This window comes from Rhinolophus ferrumequinum, chromosome 23 (assembly GCF_004115265.2).
Source record: "Rhinolophus ferrumequinum isolate MPI-CBG mRhiFer1 chromosome 23, mRhiFer1_v1.p, whole genome shotgun sequence".
In the NCBI taxonomy this organism is placed as follows: Eukaryota; Metazoa; Chordata; class Mammalia; order Chiroptera; family Rhinolophidae; genus Rhinolophus; species Rhinolophus ferrumequinum.
The window spans coordinates 27,124,480-27,146,881 of record NC_046306.1 but is presented as its reverse complement, the minus strand read 5'-3'; the positions used below and the strand labels follow the sequence as shown (position 1 = coordinate 27,146,881).

The 22,402-nt window shown below is 41.0% G+C and overlaps 1 protein-coding gene across 5 annotated transcripts in view; it reads right to left on the bottom strand.

Moving 5' to 3' along the window:
• Positions 1-6,292: 6,292 nt before the first annotated feature.
• The window catches only part of SHLD1 (shieldin complex subunit 1), a 61,859-nt gene continuing 45,749 nt past the window's right edge, over positions 6,293-22,402 (bottom strand). For 2 of the 5 annotated variants that reach the window (XM_033095262.1, XM_033095263.1), the window contains exon 3: positions 6,293-9,053. In XM_033095262.1, coding sequence (XP_032951153.1) covers positions 8,611-9,053 — 443 coding nt within the window. In that variant the 3' untranslated portion in view covers positions 6,293-8,610. Of the gene's footprint in view, positions 9,054-16,425; positions 16,639-22,402 lie in introns of those variants that run through there. The other 3 variants (XM_033095265.1, XR_004421837.1, XM_033095270.1) reach the window with 3 other exon arrangements.

The following is a 22,402-nucleotide window of genomic DNA, read 5'->3' as shown; positions in this document are numbered from 1 at the left end:
CGGTTGGGAACCACTGATGTAGACCATGTAGATACTGACATAGACAGAAGCATAGGTGTAAATAATGCAGATGATGAACATGAAAAAGTAGCTGTAGATGATATGGATGTAAACATAGACGTAGGTAAAATATATGAAGTATGATCACAAAATACGGTGAATGTTTAAATAAAAAAATTATTACAGTAAAAGACACATTGCCATTAATCCCCCTCAAAATATCCCCCCTCACTTCGAACACACTTATCCCATCATTCTTGCCACTTTCTGAAGCAGTTCTGGAAGTCCTCTTTGGTGAGTGTCTTTAGTTGTGCTGTCGTGGCTGCCTCGATGTGCTGAATAGATTCAAAAGGTTTACCATTCTTGGTCATTTTGACTTTGGGGAAGAGCAAGGGATCACACGGTGCCAGATCTGGTGAATAAGGTGGATGAGGACACACTGTAATGTTTTTATGTGACATAAATTGCTGTAACAGAAGCGATATGTGACACAGAGCGTTGTCATGATGGAGGATGAAGACACTAAAGAAAGAGGACTTCCAGAACTGCTTCAGAAAATGGCAAGAACCATGGGATACGTGTGTTTGAAGCAAGGGGAGTATTTTGAGGGGGGTTAATGGCAATGTGTCTTTTACTGTAATACAATGTTTTAATTTAAACACTCACCGTATTGTTTGATTATACCTCATATGTAAATATAAATGTAGATGATAATGTAAGAGTAGTTACAAATGATATAACTCTAAACATAGATGTGGATGATATATTTGACAGACATAATGTAGATGGAGAAACGTGAATTTAGGATCTGGGTAGGAAAATAAGGTATTAATGATGCAGATGACATAGGTACAGGTGATGAAACAGATACCTAGATAGAGCAATATGGAAATACTTTTCCTAACGAGTATCTTTGAAGCTGAGGACCATGACTCTATATTCGTATCTCCCAGAGTAATTTGGAAGTATTCATTAACAATCTGTTGATTGTTTAATTAGTTCTACCACTTAAGAGCAAGTAAAGCTATCTTTTCATATTTCCAGTGTTTTCCATTAAGAAAAAAGATTATCTTCAGGGAACTTTGTGGTAACTTAAAACTCCAAGGTATAAATAAATGCATATGGGTAGATATTTAATACACTTAAAACATATCCTGTATGTATTTCCCAAACATTTTATTATGAACAATTTCAAACATGCAGAAAACATGATACAAATTTACAAATAAGACCAAATTTACAAATACCCACCACTTAGATTTTACCGTTAACATTTACTGTACTTCCTTATCTCTTGTCTATCCATCTATCCACCATCTATCCATTCATCACTCCCTCTTATTTGTTGATGCATTTCAAAGCCAGTCCTACATATGTTTTTCATTGATTCCCTGGGTGTTGTTGAACTTGCATGTGAAGTGTATGTGGCATGCTATGAGTTCTGTGCTCCCATTGGTCCGTAACAGATTGGAAATTAAATAAGGGTCCTTCACCACGGACAGCTTAAGAAGCAATGATTTTGCACACAAAAGGGGGGTGGAGGGTGATGAAAAAGAATGGCAGAAAGCTAAAGGTTGTTGAAGCTAGGTGATGAGCAGGCACATAGCACAATTCCCTCTATTTTTATAAAGTATGAAAATCTGCATCATTTGGTTTATTAAAAAGTTTTTTTTTAAAAAAAAAAACGCAGCGTGTTTAAATTTATTGGGGTGACAATTGTTAGTAAAATTACATAGATTTCAGGTGTGCAATTCTGTATCACATCATCCATAAATTACACTGTGTGTTTACCACCCAGAGTCAGTTCCCCTTCCATCACCATATATTTGATCCCCCTTACCCTCATCTCCCACCCCCTAACCCCCTTACCCTCTGGTAACCACTAAATTACGTTCCCCAGATTAATTTTCAAACCCCGTGGCCATCTTGTGGTTACTGATTGTTTTCTAATCCCCTCACCTTTCCCCTTACCCCCACCGCCCCCCCGCCCATCTAGCAACCCTCAGTTTTTCCTCTTTGTCTCCAAAACTGTTTCTGATTAGTTCATTCACTTATTCTAAGTATATAGTTATATCTAAGCATACAGTGAATATTTGATATATGTGTGTTTCAAATAAAATGATATAGAAATGACATGCAGAATACATCGTCCACATAGGGATTACATGTGATGGTTCAAGTGAAACTTTACAGAAGATGTCTTAGGTAACAAACAGAAAGTAATTTGCTGGATCATGAGCTTGGTGAGCTTTTATTATGTAATAAATCCTGATTATGTAATAAACTCCTGGAAGCCACAGATCCTGTGAGATACCACTTCTGTAGCTCCACAGCACTTTATCCAGGGTACTGCAGAGTAAATGGTGCTTAATAAACACCGGCTGATAGGCTAAACTCAAGAAATGAATTGTGATGAACAGTAGTTTAATTCTCCATGTAATAACGCCACATAGCTCAATCAAGTTGAAAAATCTGTTTCCTGAATCCGCCCTCATAGAGATTTGCACAGAATGTTTGAGCCTGAGGGGAACTTGGAGCTTTGCTAATGTCCTCATTTTGCAGACGGAAATGAGGCCTGGCGGAGTTATATGAGGCTCACTGAACACCCCACTTGTTAATGGCAGCGTTGTTGCCTCTGATGCCTACAAATGGACTCTTCCTTTTGCCATGATGTTTCTCAGAAGGTACAAACCACCTCCTCCCCCGCCGCCCCTTGCTCCTGGCTTAAAATGATATGGTTTCAGCTGTAACAAAGAGAAAGAAGTTGTCAAGCTGGCTTCACTAGGAGGCTAAACAGGAAGTATGACTACAGAACAAGTCCATGTGATGGTCAATATTTACCCAGGACTGTCGTATGCCTAGCTTGGGTCAGATGAGCTCTCTGGCCTTCAGGAACTTTCTGTCTATTGGGGAAAGGAATATGTACATATGTGAATAGTTAGAAGACGGTCCTGCTGTGTAGGAGTAAAGCATAAATGAGCTGCTGGGTAGAGCCGTGGGGGCTGGAGAAAGGATAGGATGTTTTGGAGACCACTGCGCTTAGATGTAAGGTTCGAGGACTGAAGAGAGGGCAGAACCCAAGGTAGACGAACATGGACCTGAGTTTGTACTTCATCCTGTTGGTATGAACGGGGTTGGGAGGTTTCTGTGGAGGATGGGATGGGATCCATTACTGACTGGATTTAGGAAGACCGATAACGGTAGCAACAGTGTCTGGGAGAGACTGACAGCCAGGAGAATCTTGAGGAGGACCTTTAGGAAATGAACGCTTGGAGCAGGTGCTGGCAGTGGGAAGAGAAAGAAAAGGCAGATGTAACAATAGTTTTCTCAGACCAATGTTTCTCCAAAAGCAATGAGAGAATAAGGCCAGCGGGTTGCAAACACGCAAACAGGCCTGACTCCGGTCCACACACTTCTTGGACTGTGTAAATCATTTCTCCCAAAGCGGCTGTCGTGTGGATCCCTTTCACATGTTCTTCCTCTGAATGTAAACTTGCTCATGTACTTTGAGTTCTCTAACAAATTGGGAAAGTGATTTTCCCCTGGAGAAAAAAGTAGAGTTTGAGGGAGCCAGTGACCTGAGATCATGGGAATAGAGAGAGGAAAAGATTATAAAAACACTTACCAATTGTGTCATCTGCAACTTTCACAGTCTTATTTTTTACATGTAGATCTTTAATCCATCTGGAGTCTATTTTTGTGTATAATGTGAGGTGGGGATCTCACCATTTGTTGAATATTTAGGTAATTCAACTTTTGTGAGTGTTTTGAAATGTTACCCTTAACACATACTGAATTCCATGAGTACCTTCTTATTCTCTTACTTAAAATCCAAAAATTATTTCTTATTGTCCTTAGAATAAAATTCAAATTCCTCTTCCTGGCTTAAAAGGCCCTAGCTTGCTTCTGAAATGCATCTACCAGTCTGCCCTCTGCATATTGTGCTTCAAACGTGGGGCTTTCTTCTGTCCAGACACTTCGAGCTCATTCCAGGCTAGGTGTCACACTAACTTTGCACATGCTTATTCTTTCCCTGGATGCTCCAGCCTTTGTGTAGCTTTTTTTGTGTGATTCCTGCCGCTCTCTGCTTGAATGCCACTTCTTTAATCTTTCTCAGACCACCAGTCTAAAGCACCCACCTCAGGCCCTACCACATCATTCTTTATCACCCCAGAGCATCTAGAATTCATTTTGTTATCAGAAGTGAGGGGAGGAATCTGGCTTTTTTTACTCTCCTCCCCTATTGTGGGGAGTGAATGACTCTGAGACCATTTGCTGAAACTCCACCTTTTCCTTATGCATTTGATTGCTGCCTTCATTTTATGCTCAATTTCCACATGCATTCACAACTATTTATGGACTGAACTCTTTTTCTTTGATTTGTCTACTTCTGTTTTATTGCTGCTTTAATTACCGTAGTGTTAAAATGTTTTCATATTTGATAAGGCGAGACCCTGCTCTTTAATTTGCTGGCTATTCATGCATGTTTTGCTTTTTAAAATAATTTGCACTATGGCTGCAGGGTAAAGAGAGGCAAAGGTAGGTGTGGGTTGACCTGATGGAAGTTTCTCTCAGTATTCCAGGAGACAGATGATGGGAGACGACAAAGTAGAAAAGATGACCTATCCCATTTTATTCCAAACTTCAGTCATTTTCCAGCGAACCACTTCTACAATTTTTGACATATTTATGTCACCCACCTGTACTATTATTAATTAAACATTTTCATTAATTCAATTCCCTTGTATATTTTAAATATTTATATTAAGCTTATTCTATGTAATATTTGTAAAGCATATATTAGATGTGGTAGTTATAGTTTTGTAACATTGTAACATACAAGTATTAAACTGAATAGGGAACAATAAAAATAAACATAGTCCATGTATTTTTGGACTATGTAAAATTATTTTGTGTACTACCAGCAGTCGGGGAATCACTGGTGTGAGCAAACCCTTCTCGTCAATTCTCCAGATGAAAATCTCTACTCGGGAGGGGGCTGCCCTGGCTGGCTGGTCATATCTGTGGCTTGAGCTGGATGCTCACTGCACAGGTCGGTTCAATTCGTGAAAATCATCACGATGTTCACTTATAAACACTCTTCTGCATAATTATTATAACCCAGTAAAAGTTTGAAAAGTAACCTTTAAAGTTTTAAGAGTATCACTGTATTGGTATGTGCTAATTACTGGTGATAAGATCTATTGCATATGCCCTTACACAGGTCGTGTGAAAAAATAGACTAATGAAGTGAATAATAGTTACACAAACTTAAAATACTGGTAGAAGTTCTCTTCTTTAGATTTTTTTATGTTCCTGCAAGCAAATCCATCCTCCCTAAGACCTCCGAAAGGGCCACAGGTGATATCGTAGGCCAGTCAGAGCCTCCATAGGATGATAATATGTCAGTGAAGTGATCTGTAGGGCAGAATTAGACAATAATGCCAAAGGCCAGAGCCTCAATATCCTTACCTCTTAGTCTTTATTAAAGGTGTTAAGGTCCGGAATTGTCCCCCTCAGACAGACAGAGAACCCGCACAATAATGCAAGTCACACAGCGAGGTTTATTTCCAGCCAGCTGGGGTCCGAGTCTCTGCCCGACGCAGCGGGTTTTAACAAGGACCTCAAACACTTAAAGCCAAGGGGTTATATAGCATTTTCAAGGCTTTCCATAGCTTCAGAGAGTACTAGATAAACTTACAGGACTTACATAGCTTCAAAGAGGATAAGATTTACTACAGGACAAGGAGACCAGGAGTATAAGATAAGCTACAGAACTTGCATAGCTATAAGGAGTATAAGATAAGCTACAGAACTTCTAGTCTCCATGCTGCAACTGCCCACATCCTGGAATTTTATAATTATGTTGTTTCAGGCTAGGGGCTGTTAACCTTGACCTAAAGATAGCAGTTCTCATGCTAACAGTCTCTTACAAAGGCAAACAGAGATAAATGGAAAATGTCATCCTGACCTCATGAAGATCAAATTAAAGCGCAAGATTGCAGGGAATCAAATATCATCTACTGACCTGTCACAAGCACTTACTCAGATACAAACAAGCACACACCACACTCTTTTTTTTTCCCCCGCAGGTGATCCTGGCTTTCAGACTTCTAAATTCTCTGCTTTCACAGTCTAACCTCTGGTTAAGCACCCACAGCACTGATATTAATAAAGTTTGCAAAATCACTGTTGCTAAAATCTCACTGCCAAATAGAAGCTGCTGCTTCTGACATGGAGATTCAAATAGCTTGTATCATTTGTCCTTTAAAACAGTATAAAATAGGGGTGACTGGTTAGCTCAGTTGGTTAGAGTATGGTGCTAATTACACCAGGGTTGCTGGTTCAATATCCATGTGGACCACTGTGAGCTGTGCCCTCCTTAAAAATAAACCACAAAAAACAGTATAAAATATCATAACCTATAATATAGTGAATTTCTTTAATATATTACTTAATATTGGTTATGATTACATTTATGGAATAAATGCTGTAAGTTTTTGAAGTTCTTTATAATATGAAATAAAAAGAATAAAAACAGTATGCAATAATCCAGTTCACTTCTCTTGGTAGCCATGGAAACTAATCTCCAATATTTCAGTTACAGCATAATACTAGGAACTACAGCATTCTTTAAGGGCATCTATTAATTTGTTTTGTGTTAAAAAACAATGAAACTAGTAACCTCAGAAAACAACCTGTAGATTTTCTATTATAAAGTCCCACAGTTTTCATGACTATTTGGGGGCCACTTGAATAGGAGAAGCCCATGGAGAAAGACAGCTTGTTACAGGAAAACCTGGAGGATTGCTTTCTCAAGTATCTTTCAGAGGCCTATTCATTTCCTATTTCCTACCAGTAAAGTCTCTCCTTCCACTCGTGCCTCTGCCTTTCGATGTGGAATTCTGTTTCTGACGTCTGATCTTCCTAGAACTGAAAGCCTTAGTATGCAATTCCTGACCTGTAAAAGGCTTCTCTCTCCATCCAAAAGTCCCCAAAGGACCTGCCTGAGAGGGCACACTCACTCTTAATATACCCGTCTAGGCTGATCTATTTCCATAATTCAATTTTCAATTTCCAGAAAGCTTAGGATGTCTTATGCCAATTAAATTATACCTAAAGTTTCTCCAAATCTAATTGCAGTGTTGCCAGCTTCTCTCGTTGTACTTCCCCAAACAAGTGATATAACCCTTTCTATGAATGTAATTTGGAGAGCTGTCGAGGTAGGAATTCCTGTGAGGCTTCCAATGACAGTTTCAGGCTCCTTGGTGCCAGGTGATGTCATTCTACCAACCAAGTCTCAAGCAGGGGCTTCAGAACACAGCTGCAGAACAGAGCATCTGCCAGTGCAAGCCTGGACTGGTGATTTATAGCCACAGGGAACATAGTCACTAATATTGTAATAACTATGTAGAGTGCCAGGTGGGTACTAGATTTATTGGGGGACCACTTCGTAAGGTATATAAATGTCTAATCACTACATTTTACTCCTGAAACTAATATAATATTGTATGTCAACTGAAAAATAAAAAAAAGAAATTATTCCCGGGTGAAGCCAGGATAGGAAAGGGATGAGGGGCCAAGTGCTCAAAGGGTGACAGAAGGTGCTGGCTGCAGGGAGGCAGAAAGCAAAAATAATGAGAGGAAGGAGGCCACTTGGGCAAAAGCTTCTTTTTTCTCCTCCACCACAAAGTAACAAGGCTGCGTGGCATCCGCCTAGCCTACCATAATCGAGCTTACGCATACTTTGGTGGGTGGAGCACATTTGTTTTCTCCTCACCTTTCACATTTGCAATCTGGTGGAGATGAAGAGACTTTTTTTTTTTTTTTAAATTGGTGAATTGTAGCTGTTATTTTAGATGGTTCAAATGTTCTTTCCACACCCACTTAATATTATAAAATAGGCAATTCTGGCTTTGGTGAGGCAAGGGTATGATTAAGATGGGATGCACTTTTTGGCACCGTATTTAAATCTTCGTATTATTCGGGGACATAAGTTCTCAATCACGTGGTTGCAGTTTTACAACTTGGTGTAATTCTTGTATTTGATTCAGCATAGGGCTTTGTTCCCTTTAAAAATTCACCTAATGGAAACTTGTTCTCTCAGGTCAAGTTTTCCTGGAAGTGGACTCTGAGTCACAAATTCAGGTACAAGAGATTTATTAAAGAAAGGCTCCCAAGGGACACCAGTAGGAGGACCGGGAAAGGGAGGGAGTCAGCAGAGTGGGTTATCCTGCGAAGTCCCAGACTCAGCCTAATTCAGAGAGGAGTTCTGGAACATAAATTGTGCCTCAGAGCATGTCTTTCCTTGAGACAAGGAAGCTGGGCTTTTGATTCCCAAACCCGTCAGTCATTGAGCTCAGGCCAAGAGGAATGGTGGGTAGGGTGGGAAGGAGCATGGCCTGGTGGCTATAAAGTTTCCGGACATTGATAGCTCTCTCTATGGGCCGAACTTGCTCTAGTACTTGGTCACAGTACTTGGCCTTTGACTGTAGAGCACTTAGCCGGGGGCTGGGCACACAGAACTGACAAGAGAGACCTAAGGGGGCACCAACAGTGACACCCACGGGGCTACCCTCCATACAGCCTGCTTTTACCACCAGGGACCTGTTATGGGTCTTTCATCATGTTCTGTTGCAAGAGGAAATGAATAACATCTTTGGAAAGCCCTGGGGTTAGTGTCTCGTTATCCAAAGACTCACTTCCTTCTTCTAGGGGGTAGAAGTGGGTGTCCCTGGAATGCTTCTGTAAGACTGAGCAGCCATCCCGGTTGAAGATGACCTGGGCCATTTGAAAAGTTCGAAGGGCATACTTCTGGCTCTCCTGGCCCTTCAGGTCATTGATTTTCTGAGACAGGCACTGGCAGACAGATGCGAAGAGTGGATTTCCAGAGGCTGGCTGTGGATGGCCAAAGAGTTCATAGAATTTATCCAGCAATTTCCGGAGTCCGTCATCCTCTGTCTTGGTCTCTGGTTGGCCTTTCACAGAAGGGTCGAGCCAGAAATTCTCAGAGGTACAGGAATCTCTTTGTGCAATATTTAGGTTACTGGTGTCTGCAAGACAAAACACATCCCAATACTCGAACACATATTGGAAAATACCAGAAAGTCAGCAAGAACAGATGATGTCTCTTTTCAATTCAACACACTTATTGGTCCTGGGTAACAGGCAATGTGTAGAATCAGATGATTTCAGAATTCATGCCCACCATCCTGGGGTTATTCCTCTTGTTTGCTCAAAACAAGAACATTTTATTTGCCTATTTCAGGGTTTCTTAACCTTGTATAGACGTTTCAGGGTGACTGTGAACTTGGATGAGGAAACAAATCATATCTTTAATTTCACTAACCTCTACCTGAAATTAAGCATTTCCTTCCATGATGAATATAGGCAATAAACCCATTAGCAGAGTACCTGTGACTTTTCACCAATAGATCACACCTATTTTCATATAATATTATGGTATGTTGAAGATATTTTGTAATATTATTTACTCCTATCACTATGCTATGGACTGAATTGTGTTCCTCCAAAATTCATATGTTCAAGCCCTAATCCCTAATGTGACTATTTGGAGATGGGGCTTTTAGGGGGTTATAGTTAAATGAGATCATAAGGGTGGGGCCCTAATCTGATAGGATTGGTGGCCTTATAAGAAGAGGAAGAGAGAGCTCTCTTTCTCCGTACACACACATCAAGGATAGGCCATATGAGGACAGAGAGAAGCCAGCTATCTGCGAGCCAGGACAAGAGACCTCACCAGAACCTGGCCATGTTGATAGCCTGATGTCTAACTTCCAGCCTCCAGAACTATGAGAAAATAAATTTCTCTTAAGCCACCAGTTTATGGTATTTTGTTATGGCAGCCCAAGTAAACTAAGACACGCTACTTTGAAATCACCATAGCTATTAGTCCTGACACAAGATCTTATTATTTAAGCATTAATTTAAGAAAACATATTCGTTATAATAGCACACATTTGTTCTTTAAGTATTTTAATAACTATATGTCAATTTTTTTCCCTTAGTAATGCTGTGTGTTTTACTTTATACATTTAAAAACTTTATTCTGAGAAAGGGCTGATGGGCTTCACCTAATTCCAAAGGGATCTATTGCACACAGTGAAGACGCCTAATGCAGACAATTCTGGGCATTTATACAGTTCAGACATTTCTTTTTCTACTCCCTACAATAATCCTAGAGAGTCTTTATCTCTAAATTGAAAGCACCACCTTTGTGTTATTTATTTAAACAAATAAACTAAGTGATTTAATAATAGACAATAATAAACCAGAATTCGAGCCAAATCCTAGTTCTTGATCTAACTTTCTGTACCTCTCTGGGGCACCACTAATTCTTAACACAGGAATCTCTTCGGTCTTATGAAACAAAGAAGTTTCCTATAATTGTGTTGTAGAAAAGATTTTACACAAATAATTAAGTTGTAACTTGCTGAATTCCTTATACAGCCACAAGTTTTATGCTTTAAACTTTTATACTTTAAATCAAAATAGTATATTTTCCTTTTTTTCACCCTGATATATAAGCTTTAATAAATTACTAGTTTTAATTCCACATACCCACTCCCCACCCCTGCTAACTCAATTACTAGTTATAATAAAAATATCTGTAGTTGTTAATGATGAAGAAAGTTGCATGATGGAGTGGGTGGAGTTTTAGAAAAGGAGCTGAGATTTGGGGTTTTGATTCTAGTTTTGCTAGTAGCTAGCTATGTCACCTTGAATGAGCCATACCACCTTTCTGAGCTTCAGCTTTCTCATCTATAAAACAAGACCTCTACTAAACAATGTCTCTTCTATGGTAACATGGGGAACAGAAAAGCATATAATCCAAAGCATTAGGGCATCCCAAAAGAATGTGGATACATGCTCTCTGAGACACACACAGACTCACACATGGACTAGTATTCGTTAATCCAATACAAAATTAGTCCTAACAGCAAAGCACTGTGCTAGGAAAGGACACGATGAGCCCCAGAACATCTTACTGTTCTAAAATGCTCAAAGAATGATGGGGGCATGTCAAGCGAGGGGGCGGGGGCACAGAGGCCAGTTCAAAAGGGATCCTGTGGCCAAATCTGGAACAACTTGAGCATCAAAATAAATAATGAGAGTAACATATTACAAACCACGAATCCATAAAATAATTGAAAGTTGGATGAGGAACAGGATATTTACAGTCTCAGAGCAATGACCCATACAATACTTATTAATTAAAGAATAATGTTATAGAGGAGAAGCCTGGCAAATATCACCTTAATCAAGTGATGTAGGTGAACAGCACCAGTTAATGGGACAAAACAAAATCATGTGCCACCTGACCAGATGCAACAGGAAGACCCAGCATCACTTCTCTGACAGTACTGACAAAACTGCATCATCTGAACCCAACTATGAGGAAGGGTCAGACAAAAGCACATGGAAGGGCATTCTACAAAATGACTAGCCTGTGCTCTTCAGAAGCGCCAACGTCATAAAAACAAAGGAAAGACTGAGCAACTGTTCCATACTGAAGGAGACTAAAGAGATATGACAACGAAAGGTAACACATGATTTTCAACTGGATCTCTTTGCTGTAAAGAACATTATTGGGACTACTTGAACGGGAGCTGAGGATTAGTTGGAAGTAATGTTATAACTGTTAACTTTCTGATTTTGATGGTTGCATTGGGATTAGGGAGGAGAATGTCCTTGTCTGTAGGAAAATCAGGGGTGGTGGGCATCAGATTGGCAACGAACTCTCAAATAATTAATGAAAACAACTTATTTGTATTGTATTTGCAAATTTTCTATGAGTTTGAGATTGTTTCAAGAAAAAAATTAAAACAAATCTCTGGAGGAAGAATCGTTAAAACTTCCTTTGATGGCCTACTTTAATAAAAACAAAACCAAAAAAAAACAAAACAAGAACAACAAGAAAAAACCTTAGCCCAGGGCTTGGAGACTATTATTTGCCTAACAAATGGTACTGCTGTTAGAGAGCTGAGAGGGGAAGGGAAGGGGACCTGAAATAGCAGGACGAGGTGTCCCTTCCCACTCCCTTCCCCACAGATGATCTGGTCCTGAGGTGGTAAGGCAGGAAGATGGGGGCTGAGAAGAGTCAATGGGAAGAGTGGAAGAGCGAAGAGAGATGCTTGGCAGTAATACTGGCTAAGGCGGAGAGGTCTTGAAACTGCCCACCCAAGGCAGCCATTTGTACAGAACACGCCAAGTACTATAGCATGTACTTATTAAGTATCTGGTCAATAACTTTGATATGAAGGGTTTTGAATTTCCATCTGAGTTTCATTTTTATATTTAATTTTTGAAATTCAGTATCCTAAATTCAGTGGCCAAAGAAACCCTAAAAAACTAGTGTGTCTCCTCTATTTTTCATGCAAATATCAAGCCAACTGCAACTCATCTTCAAAGAAACCCTCCTTGCCCTTTCCAGAAGAGCAATAACAATATGGGTTGAGTCATTCACTGCGTCAGTTCTTTGGCACATCGTCTCCAGTTCATTTCACTCTTTGAGTTCCTTTTAAAATTTGCTTTACTACCAACTACAAAGCCGTCTCTCTGAACACATGGTTGGTGTGGCCTTTTGGACATCACTGTTTCTTCACCAGCATGTAAAGCTAATTACTTCTCTTCCTGATGCATCTATGAAGGTCTCACAATCAAGTTCGCAAACTCATCCTTGAAAAAGTGCTACATACCTCACTGCTGAGTATCACTACAGTTACCTTCAAACTACTCCCCTTGGGAAGCTATGCACTGATGCCAGAGCTTAGTCCACCCTTCAAAGCAAATTTGGAACTCTTTTTCTGGAATGTCCATCAGAGCTGTTGTCGTATTACCCTTGATGTCCTGAACGTCATCAAAATGTCTTCCTTTCAATATTTCCTTTATCTCCGGGTAAAGAAAGAGGTCATTGGGGGCGAGATCAGGTGAGTGGGGAGGGTGTTCCGATACAGTTATTTGTTTACTGGCTAAAAACTCCCTCACAGACAGTGCCGTGTGAGCTGGTGCATTTTTGTGATGAAAGAACCATGAATTGTTGGTGAAAAGTTCAAGTAGTCTAACTTTTTCACGCAGCTTTTTCAGCACTTCCAAATAGTAAACTTGGTTAACTGTTTGTCCAGTTGGTACAAATGCATAATGAATAATCCCTCTGATATCAAAAAAAGTTGGCAACATCATTGCAATAGGTTCGTGAACTTAATCATCAGACCTCATACATGTGGACAAAAAGGATGAAACTTTGATAACTCGGCCAGTTCCTCTTAGTGGTGCATCCTCATAGCTATGTTCAAACCCCACCTTATTCTACCTGTTGATATAGCCCAGACTTGTAGGGCTCGCACTAGAGGACAGTAATGTCTACTTTAGGGAAACGGTTTTGCGTCAGTGATTGGAAAGTGCTACTTGCACTTAGTGAGCGGGGTCGAGGATGTAAATGTCCTACAATGTAGAGGATAGTCCCATACAACAAAGAATCATCCTTCCCCAACATGTCAGTAGTGCCCTTTTCCCCTGCAGGAACTCTGGCTCAAAGAATGGATTCTGGAAGAAGTAAATGCTGAATCCCACTGCATTTTGATATATTGATTTGTCTCAAGCTCCCCTTTGCAATTGATCCCTGTGCCATGCTTTTGTTGCTGGCATCCATTTGTACTATGCATTCCTTCCTTCTCAGACCTTGTTTTTTTTTCTCAGCAAGAGCCCCAGTCCCAGTCCCAATTCTGGCGTTATCTAAATTGGGTGGGACTTCCCTTTTTATTTCAATATGCTTTCTATCATTAATAAAAGTTCTTTAGGAATTGGCAAGAAGAAATGGAGGACAGAGCTTCCTGGTAATACTTTTGCATCATTGTTTCAAGGTCCCCTACCTCCCAGAGCATCTGTTTGTCAAATTTTCTTTTGACCAAAGAGAGAAAACATAGAGATGTTTGAGATTCTTATAAACCTAAAAATGCTTCTATTTCTGTAGGAGTAATAGATGGCAATAACCATCTAGAAATTACCATCCAGCCAATTAGCATGGAGCATTTGAGATTAATGGCTGTGTTCTGTGAGAGATGCTATTAGCCTTCAGAAACCCAGATATTTAATAGGGGTTTCTTCCAGAGAATCTTCATGGCACTTCTGTGGTTGATAAGTGCACAGCAGGATTCTATCCCTGTGAAACATTTTAGCTTCAACTTTAACAAGTTTCCTCTAAATGGATTTGATATTTAGAATTCTGTCTCCTTCGTGCATCAAAGTCAATCACTGCCCACTCTGCCTTATTTGTCCAGAATTTCTTTTACTAGCAACTGCTAATTGGGAGGAGCTGTGGTTTCAAGGCTGTGCAGAGCTGAAAGAAATCTAAGACTTAATAAAAAAGAATATGGAGAATTATCGGGATTTAAGGAAAGAAAGAATATGTGTCTTTCACAGTCTCCTTCTATGTTGCTCAGAGGGGAAGCTGCCCCTTTATCTGGGCAACGCAAGGCACACTCCTAAGTGTGGCCCTGTTACCTTGGTTTGTCTGTCGGAGGCTACCTGGGCCCCGTGTGGCTCTAAAAAGTCATGGACATGAGAAGGACATGGTGAATCGGGTGGATGGCATATCCTGGTCATCAACGGTCACTTACTAGCGCAGTTTGGATGCACTGACTCATCTTTATGCCAGCAGTCAGACCTCAGAGGCCTCATACGTTCTCTACATGGGTGACACTACCATTTTTAGTATATGAGGGGAGATGGCCCATGGATCTGGGGGCCCTGTTCTCCTAGTTTGCATCTTCCTGCTCCAGATCTCACTTTCTTTTCCTTCATACCTTCTTCTCCTCTCACGCCTGTCACCCACTCCTGTGGAGGAGAAAAGGAGTGAATAGGATCACTGATTCAACAAGGTTAAGCCCTATCTCCATCCCTACGGGCTGCGTGGAAGTCAGACTGGGGCGAACACCTCTGCATTGTTGCCTTGAAAAATCTGACCTCTTTCTGAACCTTGATTGCATCAAGAAAGCTACCTCTTCAGAACCTTTGCACTTGCTGTTCCTCTGCGTGGAACACGTTTTCCCCACATAGCTGCATGACGGGTTCCCTCCCCTCCTTCAGGCCTCTGCTCAGATATTACCTTCTCAGTGAGGCCTTCTATATCTGTCAGGATGGACTGGGTCATGCTACATAACCAGCAAGCCCCAAAGCTCAGGGGCATAAAACAACAAAGGTTTATTTCTCACTACTTCCAGCTCTGTGTTATGTTACAAGTAGATTTTCATCATCCCTGTCTCCTTACCCTGGAACCCAGGCCGGTGGGGCAGCCACTATGTCAGTATTGCTTAGCGACTGCAGCAGAGGGAAGAGAGCGTGGTGAAGTAGGCCGTGATGGGGAAAGCTCTGTCACTTCTGTTCGCGTATCATTGGCCAATGTTAAGTCATAGGACCACTCCTGATTTCAAAAGAATGAGGATGAAAAATTCTCCTGTAGGGAGCGGTAGAGAGTATTGGTGAACAATGATTCAGTCTACCATGACTGCCCTGAGCACACTATTTGAAATTGCATTTCCCTCACTTCCCTAGGCCCTGGCTGCCCCTCTCTCTCTTGTTTGTCCTACACTTCTGGGTAAACCTAACAGAATCTAATAATATATAGGATTTGTGTGTTTACTATCTATTTTCTCCTACTCAAGGATGTTTTGTCTCTCTTGTAATCTGTGCTGGCCTCAGGGCCTAAAACAGTGCCTAGCACGTGGTAGGTACATTTTTCAAATGGTGATATTTTATTTGATGAGTTTCATTTTCAAAGGCATAATAAATCTTTAATACGCAAAGATCTCCTTATTGTATGCTTAACAAATTCAGAACCCCCGTGCACTCAATACATTCGTGGAATGAATACATGAGTGAATGAAACCAAGGTTAATAAGTTTTGGAATGAGACATGTAAGCAACACAAGTACGAGTTAGCCAAATACCTATCTACTTCCAACACCCACACTACTCAGGGATATTTCCTCAAGACTGACAAAGTTTAAGGACACTTCAAAAAACTGTATAATAGTAAAAAGCAAGGAATTGCACACAGTATAATGAAAGGTGATCTGAGCAGCACATCCATCTAGATCTCTACTACCTAACACAGGGGTCACTGACCCCATGCAGGTATTGAGCACTTGAAATCAGGTTAGTCTGAATGCAGACGTAGGCATAAAATCACACCAGTATGAACGAATAATACATATCTCACTAATAATTTAAAAATATTGACTACAGATTGAAATAATAATATGTTGGATACATAAGGTTAAATAAAATATTTTATTAAAACCAATCGTTTCTTTTGTGCTTTTTAAATGTAGCTACTAGACCATTTAAAGTGACTCCTATGGCTTGCATTATATTTTTATTGGCTAGCAGCTGGTCTAGTCTTTATAGTTGAGATTTAAGAAAGCTTTGGCTCCACCGTTCTCTTCCTGAAGGTTCACATTGAAGCTCCTGGAGACCGGATGACATTGTGAAGGCAGCCAGGACGAAGATTTGCCGTACTACGATGCCCTACACTGGTTAGAGAAGCATAAGCTGTCCATACCCTGTTGGTCAGGGCTGCGCCGTCTTGCCTCTGTCAGCTACCCTGGGGGACCACTCCTACAAGGAAGCAAGGATGAGCATCCTAAAGTGGCCCAGTCGTTTCTACCTTCAGACTAAGTAATTATGAACCATCTAATACCCAAGCCACAGGGTTCAGCCCAGTGCTAGATGGCCACGGTTCAGGAGGCAAAAGCCGAGTAAAACTGGGATGGCAGGTAATACATGGACTGGGAAGATGGGTCATCGCCAGACAGTTGAAGTGGAGGGAAAAAGCTATACCCATAGGGGAAGGCCTGGAGGCAGGAATGCCTGTGAGTGTAGTGTGGGGAGGTCCAAGGGTCGGGAATTCTTATAAGAGAGGAGAGGCCTTAGGTTGTAGAGGACGTGAGTGCCTGCGGAGAAGCCAGGCAAGCCCTTCTGAAAACCTCCAGCTTTGGACATTCCCTACTGTAAATGTGCACTATTACTAGGGTGACCAGTACTCCCTCGGGTGACTGGGAGGTTTGCCCAGGACAACCCTGCTTTATGCCTGCTGTCTCAATTCATTATTAATAGCACGCTCTTCTACTCTTAAATGGATGCTGAGTCACAGGATTCATTATCATGAAAGATTACATATATAACCTGATGCTGGAAACGTGGGGCAAATGTACCTGGGTCAACCGTGAGAAGTTCCTGCCCCATATCCCTATGTCCTGGGGGGTTGAGTTTTGATACCAAAAAGAATCCCAATCTGTGGTTGAAATAATAAGGTGTCTACAGTCTTCTGTTTGCTTTGTTTTTTCCTGAACCTTCCATAGGTTTGTTTTACTGTCCTCCTCCTTTCCTTTCCCGTCTTTTATACATAAAAGTATTTCTTCTACCCCTTGCTGTCCGAGAACCTTTGGTTTCTGTTCTGCAAGTAAAGGGCCTTGATTCGCTCTATACCATCAGCCACTTGCTTTGATTCCTCTTTTTTTTATTTGCTCCCCCACAACCACCCCCACATAATAACACCAGCGTTGGAGTTCTAAGCCATCTTCCTTCCTAATACCATAAAATTAATGAACAAAAAAATCAATAAGTGTAAGCTTCCTGCTGTCTTATAGCAACCCTGCTGGTTTATACATTTCAGAATTTGCAACTGTTCCTTTAAAAGACAAAATCCACACACTTTCAAAGGGGAAAGGGGGCAGGGTGTGGATATCAAGATATTAATACTTCAAAAGGAGGGATGGTCTGAGTCAGGTGCTTTTGAAACCCCAGTCCCCGTCTGTACTTGTTTACCTCTAAAGCTAAAACTGGGTGAATCACCCCGAGGGGAGGTGGGGTATGCTGTCACTTTCATCCTAACGACAAATAGATGCGATGGGCAGAGCAAAGGGTCTTCTGAAAAGGCAACAGTTGAAAAATAAAATGAATGCTGGGGAAAAAAACAAAGATATGTGTGATTGGAGAATCATCCTAAAATTAGGTACCCAGGACAATTATATTAGGCATATCTCTAGTGTGCGATTTGTAAGCTATCTTACTTCTACCTTGGCATTTTATATTTTTCTTAAGAAATTAAAATGTGCTGAAATTTACAAGGAACTATAATATCCAAGTTCACATCACTCCCAATCAACAATCAACGTTGTCATATTTGCTTCAAGTCTTTTTTTCTTATTAAAGAATTAAACATTTCAATTAAAATTGACCATTTCTATATAGAAATTTATTCCTTCCAGCCATTTTCATACCTTCCAGACAGATGTATCCATAAGCAATACAGAGTGTTGCTTTGTGTGTGGTGGTCATTTTCATTTTAATTTCCATATACAAACTTTTGCTTTTTTCACTCAGTGATTTTTTTACTTCTAGCCACTGTTGATATGTATGAATCTACTTCACCGTATTCTAATGTAGGAACATACTGCATTATTTTTCATCCATTCTCTTGCTGATGGTATGTAGGTTGTGTCTAATTTTTCACTATCACAAACAAAGACTCAGTGAGCCCCCTGGTACATGCCTCCTTATATACTTGTGTGAGGCTTTCTCTGGACATACACCCAGAAGTGGAGTTGCTGAGTCAAAGGGAACGTGCATTTTCAATGTTACTAGATCCTGAGATATCACTACAAAGTAGCTGCAGCATTTACACTCCCATCAGCTGTGTCTGGGTTTTCCTGTTTCTCCGTGGCTTTGCCAAACACCGATACTGTCAGATGTTTCAAATGGTTATCTTCTTACCAAGGTTCTCATTTCCCTGACGACATATACAGCTGAGCTGCTTTTCATACACTTGTTGGCCATTTGGGTTTCCTGTGCTATGAACTGTCTACTCATATTCTTTACCATTTTTTTTTCTATTGGGTTTTGTATCTTTTCTCTCTTCTTTTTAATGGCACAAAATGAATTACAAAAAAAACAAAAAACCAATATCTTTTCTAACTTTTCTTCATTTCATCTCAGTCTGAAGAGGATTAAAAAGAACGGGAGAGTGAACAAAAGACTTCATCGGAAGCCTCAAGGTTTGTTTGGAGTGGCAAATCTTCTCAAGCAAAACAGCCCTCACAGTGTCAGTTTATCACTTCTAAAAAGTGATACTGTATTTCTACTCCATTTAGTAAAAAAGTCATGCACCAAGCTGGATCCAAGGGCAGGGAAAACATCCTGGTCCCATCCAGACTAGAAAATTGAGACCAAGGCTCCAGAATTACTTGATGAAGGGGTTGGCAAATAGAACCAGAAAAGGCTAATCTGCTCATTAATTTTCTTTAATAACATGATCTTCATCTGGCAATCACGAGCCGTAATTAGGACCAATGATAGCTTTGCATGTTGGGGATGAAGAGGTAGGCAGGGGAGTTCAGAGCCTCTCTACGCAATTCAGATAATGAAAATTTAGGAACCACAGGCTAGGATCCTGGAACTGCTTAACAGCTCTTTTCTTTACTATGACATTGAGGCTTAGCCTGAGGCTTGATTTAAATCAGCTTGGTTTTGCATTTTGTTTAGTAACAAGTTAAAGGATCAAAACCTGACCCCTTTACAGCTAGGAAAGCCATGGGGAAATTATCTGGTTCAACTCTCACGTTCTGGACCAGAACTTTACAGCTAGAGCTAGAACAAGAAGTAGGACCCCTGACCCCATCAATCCCTGATAAAGGTCGATGAGGCCAGGCTGTCAGACAAGGGAACCCAAGATACAATCCCCTTCAGTAGCTGTTTGGAATTAGGAGCTTCACTGTTAACACTTAGAGCAACCATTTAAAAGATTTTCCCCAAAATGGTTTTTTACCTTTCATTTTACATGGGAGGTCTCAGCAGATTTGTTTCATATCCTGGCCTAGATAGTAAGGAACACTTGTGAGCAGAAAGAAAAAGCAAATGATGGGGATCTAGGTTGCTATGGCAACATTGCTATTTTTGAATATGACTGTTTACTTCAGCAGAGTTAAGTTAAATGTGAGCAGCTAATTAAGGTGATGCTTGAATCTTTAACCTTAACCTTCACTATAAGAAAAAAGTAAGCACTTTAAAATGCTGCTTGTAGTGTTGCTGGACATAGATGTAGCAGGGAGATCATTCTCCTTTGCTGGGGAAGCAAAAACCTCAGCCCTCTTCCTTGACAAGCATTGGGGGCCTGCTCACAATCTGGCCACATCCACAAGTCAATATTTCGTCATGTTAAGATTTAAAGAGGAACAGAACAGAATTCCTATCAAAACAAAGCCCGTTCCAGGGTTGACATCAGCAGTAAGACTTTCTGAGACTGTAACAGACAAGGAAAGTCTGACGTTTTTCTACACACAGTAGAATTTTTGTTAGACGCTTATTTGTGTCAACAGATTTCACTCCACCTCAAATCGACATTACGTACATCGTAATGTAGGGTCTCGGCTCCCACTCCCCACACAAGAACGCAGGATATGGTGAGGCCAAAAAGGAACACCCACGGAGCCATCGATAGTGGAGTCATACCACTATATTCTCAATGGCGGCTGGTCGAGACACAAAAAGTCAGATCAACACGATCCGCAATCCACAGCCCGCTTGCTAACCACACTTACTAGCCGCAATCTGCACTTGCTAGCGTAGCCACGGCAGTTATATTAGTGGCTAATAGCTCACTGGTTACAGCTGACGGCCATTTACTACCCGAGCCAGCACCTTTCCACGTGAGGGCGAGCGCCTGGAAACTGCTCTCTGGGACTCCATCCCTACAACATCTATGAAATAACAGATTGAATTCTAAACCAATACACCAGAATGTAAATATATAGCTGAGTGCTCCCTCTTCAAAATAATCACTCCGGGGGCCAAGCTCTTATTTTTAAAATGCTGCCATTCCTGAGAGCATGTTGGAGCCTCTTTAGGAAGTGTCTTCCTGCCCTCTGGAAGCATTTTCTGGATGTCCTCATTGGTGGCAAATCTCCTTTTTGGAAATTGTCAAGATACATTAGGAGTGAAATCTGATAAATAATGTAGGTGATCAAGCAGGGTAACATGGCATGGGGTAAAAAGCAAGATTTGGAATATAAATGTCTAACCATTATGCTATACACCTGAAAGTGATATAATATGGACTTTCAACTGTAATTAAAAACATTGTGGGGACAGAGTCCCAGAGAGCAGTTTCCAGGCGCTCGGCCTCACGTGGAAAGGTGCTGGCTCGGGTAGTAGATGGCCGTCAGCCGTAGCTAATTGACCATCAGCTGTTACCAGTTAGCCAATTAGCCCCTGATATAACTGCCATGCCTGCACTGGTTGGGGAGTCAGTTGGTTGGCAGGCAGAGAAGTGGACAGCAGGTTGCGGGTCGTGTGACTCCAGCCTCCAGTGAGACTATAGTGGGATGATTCCCCTACCTCTGGCTCCGTGGGTGTTCCTTTTTGGCCTAGCCATATCCTTTGTTCTTATGTGGGGAGCGGGACAGGAGGCCCCGCAGGCCACCCCGCATGACAAATGGCGCAGTGAGCAGGGTCCCCGACACGATAAATGGCGCAGCGAGCAGGGTCCCCCCCACATGACAAACATTTTTTTTAATTTTTAAATAAATAAAATAAGTTAAATAAAAACAAGGTTTATCTCCAAAAGGAGATTGCATTTCTTGTTTCATAAGCTGGTTCTGAAAGCAGTTCTCACAAAGGATAGATCAGAAAGCTAAATGTTTTTGTCCTGACAGATGAGATGCTTGCCAGCATGGACTTTTTGCCGTTAAGACGGCTTGAGTTTGAGTCCTAGCTTGGCCACTTACTGGTTATTTGACCTTGGGCAAGTTACTTAACATCTCTGACTCTCCATGTCCTCACCTGTCAAATGGGGTTAATAACAGCTCTTACTTCACAGGACTGTTGTTAGAATTAAATGATTTATTAGCATTAAAGCCTAGCACATTGTCAGTGCTCAATAAATAAAGCTACTTAATAATGATTAGTATCACAGTGACAAGAGTAGTATCAACAGCAGAGTTGTTACATATAGGTATTAAGGTATTTGTCATTTAACATCTGGGATTTTTAGAAGTGAGTTGTAAATGCTCCAATATGTCTCCTATACAGTGACAGACGCATATCATAAGGAAAATCCAGATGAACAAGCATTTATTCCTCACTAGAAGGAGCATCACCTTTACCAAAAGCCACTGCCCCAACCTGGCATCAGAGTGGATGGGATGAATCATAGAGAACATTACCCATTTCACAGCAGTAGGATTATGACTACAGAGAGGTCCCAAGTGCACGCTCTGCAAAGCAAACATGATCCCAGCGTGGGTGGAAACAGCAGGAGCCTCAGTGTGTGGGAGTGTCAAACACAGAAGCCCAGGCTGGTAGAGCCCTCCAGCTGGCCCCCAGC